Consider the following 11,655-nt stretch of genomic DNA (forward strand, 5'->3'; position numbering starts at 1 on the left):
TATAAACTCGTATATAAGTCAGTTAAATCAACACTAAATCAACGTTGATCTAACGTAAGATTTATAAACTCGTATATAAGTCAGTTAAATCAACACTAAATCAACGTTAATCTAACGTTGATTTAGTGTTGATTTAACTGATTTTTATACGAGTTTATAAACCTTTAAAATACAACTTTTTACGCCGTGACTCTTTTAATACGAAAAAACATTTATTTTTTGTACAACAATATTGTGTTGTTGGGAGTAAGAAAAGAAACAATAATTCTTCATAAACTTATAATAGCTGTCATAGTACAATGTCTTATGCTAATGTACTGCACATCTTGTTGTCAATTGTTACAGCTTTCATTTATTATTAGTAGTAGTATTATTAGTTAATTATATATTATAATACTAACTGTTGTTATAGTATTACAAATAATTTTTAACGCATGTAACTAAATTATAGAAATTGAAAAGCAATTATTGAAATCAAATAAAACCAAAAAAATAATTTAAACATTTTTAAAACAAAAACTTATACAAAATTAAAATTATTTTCAAAACGATCTTGAAAAAATCATAGATATAAAATCATGATATCGTTATCTTCATCATCAATATCGAATTCATATGTATTTTTATCGCCTTTTGTCATTAGACTAATTTTGATTTGATGCATGTTTTCCACGATCCAATCAATATGGTGCAAAGTTCAAACAATCTAAATTATATCTTTGTACGTTGTGTCGTTTTATTTAAGAACATCAGGTAACTGAATCTAAATAAAAATATCTTTAAAGTGAGGTACATTTTACAAGTATTATTATACTTCACATTGCTCAAAAGCGAATGTAAACATTAAGTGATCAATAGTGGGAAAAAAAAATCATTACTGATCCGTGCCTAATTTACTTCGTTATTGACCAAGACATCAACCTTTTTGGATAAAGATACATCATTCATCAACATCATACATCATCGCACATATACACAAAACACAAACCTTGGAGGCAGTTACAATACATCGCTTAAGTCAAACATTTGTTTAGTCAAACTGTTTTCTTTGGTCCCCTGGAGGGTCAAAATATCTGTAATTAACTGTATTTATATATGCATATATGTATATAATTATATACATATATGCATATATATGTATATTACATACATATACATATATATATATATATATATATATATATATATATATATATATATATATATATATATATATATTTTATATATATACTTATATATATATTTTTGTATATAGAAATATATATTTATATAAACTTATATATATATATATATATGTATATTTAAATAAATATATATATACATACATATATATATATATATATATATATATATATATATATATATATATATATATATGTATATATATATATATATATATATATATATATATATATATACATGTTTATATACATATACGTATATATAAATACAGTTGAGCACAAATAACTTGACCTCTAACAGTTAAAGATAGCAAAAGTTTGAGTTAACAGGTGTTCAAGATACCAGGATATATATATATATATATATATATATATATATATATATATATATATATATATATATTATAAATACTAACTATTTATGGAATAAGAAATTTATTTAACAATTTGTCATCTATGCAACTTGATGATTTAGATTATATTATATGTAAAAAAAATTATTAACAAAAAGTTGTCATGAATGGTACAATATTGACATATCCAAGACAAATATGTATGATGGCAGAGTAATAAAAGTTAATTAAAAAAGTTATAATTTACACTCTTTGTTACTTTCATAATGTTTATATAATGATATATGCATTTTATAACCAGAATGTGTTTTATTTACTTATTTTAATTTAAACTCCATTAAAGCTGAACAGCTCGACATTAACAATACATTAAAAAAAAAAAAATCATTTTGTTTTTTAGAGATCTTCATTGACTGGCTCCTCTTTCTGGCTGAGCATTATATGTACATGACAAAACAAAGTTGATATATTTAAAAATGACTTTTTTGTATACTTTAGCTCCTACATTATCAAAGCCTACGTTAACTAGTCTGTTTTTTGCTTTTTTAACTAAAGCTTTAAATTTTTGTTTTGTACTATTGTGCAAGCCATTTTTATTTTATTTTAATAATGCAGCAAAGTATTAAAAAAAAAAAAACAACGGTAAAACGAAAATATCAACCTACTTTGGAGTTATGTTAATGCCTGCAATCCAGTTTATCTATGTTCTTACTCTACCTGATGTTATTATACCAATCCCTAACAAAAAGAATACAATATATACTTTAAATAAGATTTGATAAAGATTAAATGGTCTTTGATAGAATGGTCTTTAATACTACTCTTATAAATATAGATATGTTATAATCATTTATATATAATATGTTATAATACCTGTAGTTTTATCACATTTTATACCAACCAACTGTTGTATTTTAATTTTTTACTGTAAATTTCACATTTCGATTCGAACAATGGACAAAATTATTCTTTATTCAACTTGATGGATTATCATTCGCACAAACAAAATTGTTTTTTGACTAAACAAACTAAAATATACTGGTTCACACTATAGGTTCATAATTATAATCAGACTTTGATTGTAAATTTTACATATATAAATAGTGGCGGATCCAACATTTTTTAATCTTTGAGAAAACCTCCAGACATGGAGCTAACTCCAAACATTTATATGTTTATACTTATATCAAATAATGAGGGTTTGCAAAAAATTGTGATGATTGGAGGCTGGGAACAAAAAAACCCCAAACTTTTTGCAACACCTGCCCCAAACATGAGAGCAACAAGTTGATGCAATATTTTTTGTACTATTCTCAACTAGACACATATTCATCAATAATTTTTAAGTTTCATAGTATTATCTCTAAGCGTTCAAAAATTATGACCATATAAAAATTATAACCCCCTCTAATTGAGGGGGGTTTAAACTTTATATGGTCATAAATTTTGAACGCTTAGAGATAATACTATGAAACTTAAAAATTATCGATGAATATGTGTCTAGTTGAGAATAGTACAAAAAATATTTCATCAACTTGTTGCTTTTCATGTTTGGGACAGGTGTTGAAAAAATTTTGGGGCTTTTTTGTTCCCAGCCTCCAATCATCGCAATTTCTTGCAAACCCTTATTATTTAACATAAGTATAAACATATAAATGTTTGGAGTTAGCTCCATGTCTGGAAGTTATCTCAAAGATCAAAAAATGCTGGATCCGCCACTGATAAAAACATTTTTAAATGATTTAAATATTCATCTCTAATCCACCATTTTTATATAAAATATGCAAAGTAAAGTATTGTACACAATGTAAAAAGACTTTTAAAAAACTTGTGTATAATGCAAATTCTTATAAATTTTTGTAAAATTATACATATTTTCATAGCATAAAATATTTTAATGTTTTTCCTTTTATTACACTAATACTTTTATTAAAAGTTTTTAAAGGACTTTCCCACGCACAAATCTATGAGAAATGTTAAATTTTATTTTGATACAGAATTATTAGTACATATGCGTTGGCAAACTTTAATTTAATTTCGACGTTTATTTTAACAATCTAAATTTCAACGTTATTTCAACGTAAATTCAACGTTAATTCAGCGTTTGTTTTTAGTTAAAAATAAACGTTGAATTAACGTTGAAATTTTCAAATTTTTTTTTTTAAGTTGAAGTAACGTTGAAATAACGTTGAAATTTAGATCGTTATTTTTCAACCATATATCAACCATTTTGCAACGTTGAAAAAACGTTGAAATTTAAATATTGTTTTTGTCAAAAAATTATGTTTGTCAGTTTCTTTGTTTTTGTTTCAAATTATGGGGTCGCCCATAAATGTGTGACGTAATTTATTGACGAACCCTATTATTTTTAATTTTATATTGCACATGAATCTATATAATGAATACATTTTTATTACCGGAAATATGACACTTGCATTTGTTACAGTTATTTTTCAATGACCTGTAGATTTGCAATGAATGGGAAACTAGTACAAAATGGTTTTTTGCAAATAGACCTTGTTCTTAGTGTGGAAACAACTAAATAGTAATTGATTTTGAATTATAATGTGACACAATGCCACCATCAGTTGTATTCGTTTAAAGTATTAGCAAAATTTATCTCGACTAAGTAAATATGACTTAAAATGAAATTTGATGTAATTTAACCGAGTCATATTATTTGATGCAGAATTTTATTAGCTCATATTGCATTTAAGTAATATAGAACTGGGTATTATTAAAACTTTTGATTTCAGAAATGCTTGAACTTTTTTTAGATGTGGCGCTGTTTTTAGCAATATGCCACCAATGGGGCATAATGGGGTATGAAATATGAGATCTAATGGGGTATTCCCCATTTTACCCCATATATTTTTAAATAAAATGTAGTCTAATTATAAATGACATTTTTATCAAAATGAAATAAATTTTTATCCTAAATACTTTTGTATTCTACATAACATATCTTCTATTTATTTTTTGAGTTCACGTATACATGTGTTTGTGTGTGTGTGTGTGTGTGTGTGTGTGTGTGTGTGTGTGTGTGTGTGTGTATGTGTGTTTGTATATATATTGTGGTAGTGGTGTGTATATATATTGTGGTAGTGGTGTGTATATATATTTGTATATATATTGTGGTAGTGGTTTGTATATATATTGTGTGTGTGTGTGTGTGTGTGCGTGTGTTTGTATATATATTGTGGTAGTGGTGTGGTGACAGTCCCTGGTAATACCGCACTCAACTTGTTACCAAAAGTAGCTTCCTCAAATTTTTTTATATTGAATAATAATATAGCTATGTAGAATTATACAGAAAACTTTTTAAAAACATTTTATTCTAGTACCCCAGTAAACACAGATTGGTTCAGAATTGGTCAATATTTAGTCAAAACTGGTCAAAAAATGGATAAAAAGTCTAGCGACCTATTATTGACTAAAGATTGACGCTTGATTTGAAATGTATATTTTAAACTTTTTTATATGTGCGTTTACTAAACGCCGATCTAACGTTTAGAATATCGATTTACATTAGTCAATATTGTAAACCTTTAAACGACCTTAATTAAACGTAAACATTTATAGATTTAAAATCTACACTTCAAATCTTTAATAATATGTCTTACAATATTGACTAATATAGAGTAAAAGCGGATCAAACCGATCACCGAACAATAAAAGTCAAGTAACTTTACTATTTTTTAAAATTTTTAAACTATTTTTTTTAAATAAGATAAATAAGATAAAAAATACTAACAAGCACATTATTTAAAATTTTTTCTTTTTTTTAATTGTAATTGAAAATTTGAAAACTAGAAGAAGAAGAAAAGATCGCTTTTGGCAGAAAGTCTGTTAAAACCGATCAATATAAAATACATTTAATAAATTTAACATTTTATATATGTAAATGTATATATATTTATATATTTTTTATAAAGCATACAGAAATATGCTATATATTTTTTATATAGCATACAGAAATAATAAAAGATTTAAGGTTTACATTTTTTACAACGCATGACATCATGTCCGAATGTAATTCTTTTTTACACTTTCTGCATTTAATAACTTTTCTTCTTTTGGCTGAATCGGTTCTACATTTTGAGTTACTTCTTTTTCTGCAGGGTTTGGCAATGGCATTATAAGTTTGCAGATGGTTTTACTTTTTTTAGCTTGTTTTTCAGCTAATTTGAGTTGCTCAACTTCTTCTCTTTTTTTGAGATGATCTGCAACACCTTGTTCTGTAATAGATTGGCGAGCAATTTTTGGAATATTAGGTTGCCTCGATTTTTTTTACATGAGAATGATTTTTTCTTGAAAAAAAACTCTTTAGCTCATTTTCCATTTCGATTTTCATTCTCTCATGTAGTGCTCTGTACTTGTCGAACCTCGAAGCTTTTGTTTCTAGTTCAGAAGATAATGCTAAAGACTTTATTGTTCGCAATCGTGTTGAAGACGTCGGTTGATTAAACGTTTCGGAGATATCTAATGCCTGTTGATTGATTTTATTTTTGTTAAGTGGAAATAACCCAGTATATTCAAAACCAGCAAGAGCGTGCAAATGAGTAAAACACTTACCGCTCTCATACACCTGTTTTAAGCAACGTAGGAAAATTTTCTTTATATAAGTTTTTGCATTTTGTGTATTTGTAATATTTGGTAAGAACTACCTTCCACACTTGCTTAACACGGCAATAGACACCTTTGTCCAGTGGCTGAAGAATTTGAGATGAGTGGGCTGGTAGACAAATCAAAATTATATTGTTTTCCCGACATAGCAATACAGCTGCTAAACTGACGTGAGGCGTATGTCTATCAAGATGTAAAATATGAGTACCACTAATAGCTTGACATTCTGGTATATACACTTCCTTCAACCATTCAATAAATGTGTCATGCTCCATCCAATCAGGTTTAGAAATTGAATATTTGGTGCCAGTCGGACCACCTGAAGCCCACTCAGCTCTAAAATTTCGTTTTGCTTTGTACACCACGAATGGTGGTGTAAAGTATCCATCAGCATTACAGTAATTGTTCACTGTATAATGGATTTTTTCATTGTTACCAGTTAGTTTCAAAACACGCTTTGCACCTTTTCGACATACTACAGTTACTTTGCCTTGATCACCACAGAAACCCGTTTCATCGCAATTCCAAATGTGACAACCAGAAGTTATCCCAGACAACTGATATTGTTTAGTGACAACTTTAAAATAATTATCAATTATTTCTTGCGTATAAGAAGCGGCTCTGTCAGATGCTACAGTGTGAGTTTTTCTTGTGGAAATTTCTTTAGACCATCGGTTTATAAATACATGAAACCAGTCTTTGCCAGGCCTGCCCTTTTTAAATAGGCCTGATTGATTTGTACAAAGAAGGTAACCGCATACGAATTCCATGACATCATTTCGTGTTAAACCATAACCCCAATCACATAGAAACTTAAACGCATGCACCATAATTGACTCTGTTTGCTGTGAGAGTACGGTTGTTAATCCTGATCCCTTGAAGCTAGCATTGTTGTTGTTCTTGTGACCTATTAGAGTTAAGAATGGAATGTCATATTTGAATGCAGCTTTTCTGATTTAAGTATTTTTTTCTTTTATATCATTTAACGCAGCTTCAATATCTTCTTTATTGTATGACTTTTACTTGTTGTCATCTTGAAAGTGAATAATTAATAAATATCATTGAATCATTTTTGTAAAATAACTTTAAATAGGAAGAACCCGGAACTAACACACGAGAAAATCCAATAATTTAATTCACCTAGGTACCTAATTTAAAAATTCACATACTACTTAATAAAGGAATTTAAAGTAAGTATGTGAATGATCGGTTTTACCAGAAAAAATTTAATATTAATTTTTCTTACTTTTTTGTCTAATTTTTAACTATAAAACGAAAAAAATTATGTAATCGGTATTAAAATTAAATTTTCTACAAGATAAAGGTAAAATTATTTTTAAACGAATTATGGTTCCTGAATTATTGCGATAGCAAGTAAAAGAAAAAGCAAATTTTTACGACTCTCTTTTAAACTTTTATAAAAATAAAATGACTGAAAAATGACTTGGATTTTATTTTGACACATATAAATCGAGGAGGTGGTTCTCTTTCTTCTGGTGTTTTTTTTTTTAAATATTCCTATCAGTTCCGGTTTTATTTAAATTTTTCGATCAGTGATCGAAAAAATAGTATGATCGATTTGACCCGCTTTTACTTTAAGTCGTTAATCTAAACGTTTGATCGACGTTTAATAAACGTTTATTATATTATAATATAGTACACTCAGACCTCTTTTTGTGCGGTAGATAGGGACCGCATAAAAGAAAACGCATTAAAAAAAATCACATAAAATTTCAGGAGTACCTATAAAAAATAGTTTTCGAAACAATATTAAAAACATTTTTTTTAATGCGGTTAGATACGGACCGTATAAAAAAACTCGGCATTGCTACACAAAAATTTAATTCAACTCTTACATAAAAAATATTTAAAAGTTAACGTTGTAACGCAATTTGTGGTTGCGTGTTCATAACAGTAACTATATAATGACGTATGTACATACGTATTACACATTTTAATCGTCGAGATTGAAATTATTGCGCGTTCAAAAATTAAATTATATGAGGTCGCACAAAAACAATCGCATAAAACAAAACGCACAAATAAGTATCGCATAAAAAAGCACCGCATAAAAAGAGGTTTGAGTGTAACATAGCCATTGGTCAGAAGGCTCACATAACAGCTTAAGTCAGCGGTTTAAATAGGCATAATTAAAACGAAATAAAAAACTTTTTAAAAAGTTAATTTTTATTGGCTAAATAATTAAATTAGACTTAAATGCGTTTTCAAGATTCACTTCCTAACAACAACCGAAACCAAAACGACTGATAAATATATAATAAACGAGTGTCGGGTTGCGCCATTTTAATTCATGGAAGTTAAAAAGCTCTTATCGCGACAATCTACCTTCCTAAAGGCCAACAAATCAATGGACTACGATATTTTAGAAATTATTGATGGCCTCATTGACACAGTTAAAAAATATGAGTTGCTGGTCTCTCGTTATAAAAGTCCTGCTGTAAAAACTTTTTTTGTAAGTTTTATAAACAGTTTAAATTCATTTTGTAAGCGCTAGTATGATTGTGTGACAGTAGGTATGATTATGTGACAGTAGGTATGATTATGTAACAGTAGGTATGATTGTGTAACAGTAGGTATTCATTTTTGCAATAATCAAGAGGTTTAATAGCTAAATATTTATTTTATTATTTTAGATGCATTTTAGCTTAATTTAGTAACATTTGCTAAAGAAAATTGGTGTAACAGAGCTGGTAAAAATCACTGCTTATGTTATGTCGCGACGTTACTAACTTTTTAATGTCAAAAATAAACATGAATGGTACAGGAAATTTCGGAAACTTCCATTAAGAAAATCCTCTATATGTAAAGTTGTTCTGTGTAATTTAAATTTCGATTTATGAATTTACGCTTAAAATGCTAACTTACCCTAGTTTTTTGCGGTTACAAATCAGGCTCGAAATCAGATGATCAGTAAACGAATGTAGAAGATGATGTTGCACAAACAGGTGCAAGATGAACAAGTGGTAGACGGTATTCTAGGAAGATTTTTGATAATGCATAAACCAGAGAAAACAGTGATCCAAAATATTTGTTTATGACTTTATTAATTTTATTAGTAATCTTTGACTTAATCTTAATGTAAACTTTTATTTTCTCCTAATGAGGTGAAATTTAAAAAATATTTGATAGAAATCGTTATTATAAAATTTCCATTGCAAAAAGCTTGATCATTTAATTTTTTTTTAATTATTGAAACATAAACAAGTATAGCGCAAAAACATTTTTTCTCCAAATCCCCACTATATGAAAACGTTTTATATAAGATTATAACTTTATATATAGTTTTATAAAATAAAAGTATAGTATAAGTAGTATAGTATAAAAGTTTATAAACATATTGTAATAGTTATAAAAAATATAAAAAATAAGACCAGGTCTTTCATAACTACATCTTATTTATAAATTTCAAGATCTATATAACTTTTATTACTTATATAAAGTTAAACAGTTATAACATAATTTTAATTTATATTAGTTTTAAAACTTAAATAAACTAAAATTATGTTAACTAAACCAAAGAAACTGTTAGACAAGATCTAAAAGATTGATATACGTTTACTAAGACTAAATCTAAACACTTTATATACGTTAACTAGACTAGATTTAAACGTAAATTAGACAAAATCTAAACGCTTTATATACGTATAATAATCCTATAATAGACGTCTAAAATACGTTTGAATATCAAATAATAATTGTTTTTCAATATAAATAATATGAGAAAATATAAACGAACATCAAATTGACAAGCATGGAGTGAAAGTGCCATGCTACAAGTACTTCTCTCCGTGACAAATGATGATCAAGGATACAAAAAAGCTGCCAAAGTATATAGTGTACCACAAACTACCCTTAAAAAAAGTATAAAATTTTTTTTTTGTTATAAATGTTTTTTTATTTAGTTTGAAGTGGTTAGCTTAGTAGTTTTGTATTTCAGCTCTGTAAAGCTTGTAATGTGCTTGTAAAGCAGCATTCGCCCCAGAGGAAGAAAATGAAAAGAGGCTTTTCGGACTCTTTTTTCAGCTTTTTATTAGTTCGTACGCAATCTTTTGGAAGTTTGCGTATGAGCTGGCTGTAAAAACAATAAGAAACGCAGTTTTGATAATGACCTTAGCGTTGCCGGTTATGACTGGTATACCGGTTTCATGAAGAGACATTCCAAACATTCGTCAATTTGTAAATCGGAGACTACATCAGCCGCTCGTACCACGGGCTTTGACCGAGTGACTGTGGGTTCTTTTTTCCCCCAATTTGCACACATCGAATGCAGCCCTTGGATTTGGCTTTTAAGAAGCCACTTAGTATTTACTATGACACAATATTAGGAAATGGTTGAGAACAAATTTTTGGCGCGTGGTCACTCAATTTTAAATAGCGACACTTTTTGACTCAGCCTACCTGGAAGCTGCCACAATAACAAATGCTATAAACGGTTTTCAAAAAGCAGGCACATGGCCAGTTAATATAAATATTTTTTCCGAAGCAGACTTTCTGATAGCAGAAACTACTGAAATTAATATTATTGAAACAAACCCTGTTACTGATACGTGTTGCATGACTGTTACTAGCCACTTATGTGCTTCTTTCAGCCATCCATCTGTATGTGCTTCAGCCATCCACTTATGTGCTTCTTTCAGCCATCCAACTGTCATCCAATGATATTGACAACCTAAATATCTGCTTTAAGAAGCAATCTAAATGTTTCTAACGTCCATACAATTACTTCTACATGCCAATCATCTAATTTTACCAGCATGGTATCCACTTCTTCCAGCATTTTAACCACTTCTACAAGGTTTATCATTCCAATACCAAAGCAGTCACTGCAAAGGAGACCGTCAAGACAGAGAAAAAAAACTGCAATCCTTAGCTACTTTCTATATAGAGCCTTGCTATTAGACACCATGACAAATAAAAATAGTTATGCATTACAAAAAAAAAAAAAAAAAATGCTGAAGTAGATGGACAAAACACTGCATCTAAAAAAAGGAAAACGGTGAAAAATTCAGAGCACAACATTTCCTGTGTACTACTGTCAAGAAAGTTCTTCGACTAGTGTTGAAAGTTGGGTTTCTTGTATTGATTGCTACAGCTGGACACATTACAGGTTATTTTTGTCAACATATTTGTTTGCAGAATTAGATAGTTAAGTGAAACCAGAGCCTATGATACCGGGGGGCCCAGGGTTTTAGCCATAAAATAAAATTTTATTTTTTATTTTATGGCTAAAACACTGTAAAATTGAATTAATAAAAAAATTACAATTTAATTTTTTGAAACTGTCGTTTTGTTTTCTTATATTTCATTTACCTTTCTTAGAAAATTTTTTTAATTTTATACATTTTGGAAGCAATAGAAGAAAAAGTAATTATTTGATAAAGTTTGTCTTATTTTAAATACTTTTGGAAATTCCTAGGGACCACTAGGAATTTCCAAAAGTATTTAAAATAAGTTTAAAATGAGGATCCATTATC

At 28.2% G+C, this 11,655-nt stretch overlaps 1 protein-coding gene across 1 annotated transcript; it reads right to left on the reverse strand.

Annotated features, from left to right (window-relative positions):
• Positions 1-5,554: 5,554 nt before the first annotated feature.
• On the reverse strand, positions 5,555-10,833 carry LOC136083252 (uncharacterized). The gene is made up of 4 exons (XM_065802653.1): positions 10,715-10,833; positions 6,202-7,111; positions 5,920-6,122; positions 5,555-5,813 (listed from the first exon to the last, which is right to left on the reverse strand). Exons 1-4 carry the CDS (start codon positions 10,831-10,833, stop codon positions 5,555-5,557), a joined length of 1,491 nt encoding a protein of 496 aa, XP_065658725.1.
• Between the last annotated feature and the right edge of the window lie 822 nt (positions 10,834-11,655).

This window comes from Hydra vulgaris, chromosome 08 (genome assembly GCF_038396675.1).
Source record: "Hydra vulgaris chromosome 08, alternate assembly HydraT2T_AEP".
Taxonomy (NCBI): domain Eukaryota; kingdom Metazoa; phylum Cnidaria; class Hydrozoa; order Anthoathecata; family Hydridae; genus Hydra; species Hydra vulgaris.

Coding starts and splice junctions, on each gene's coding strand:
- LOC136083252 (XM_065802653.1), bottom strand. CDS start 10,833: ATGACAGTTGGATGGCTGAAAGAAGCACATAAGTGGATGGCTGAAGCA. Junction 7,112..10,714: donor CAACACGTATCAGTAACAGG/GTTTGTTTCAAT, acceptor TACTTAAATCAG/AAAAGCTGCATTCAAATATG. Junction 5,814..5,919: donor CTAGAAACAAAAGCTTCGAG/GTTCGACAAGTA, acceptor AAAAAAATCGAG/GCAACCTAATATTCCAAAAA.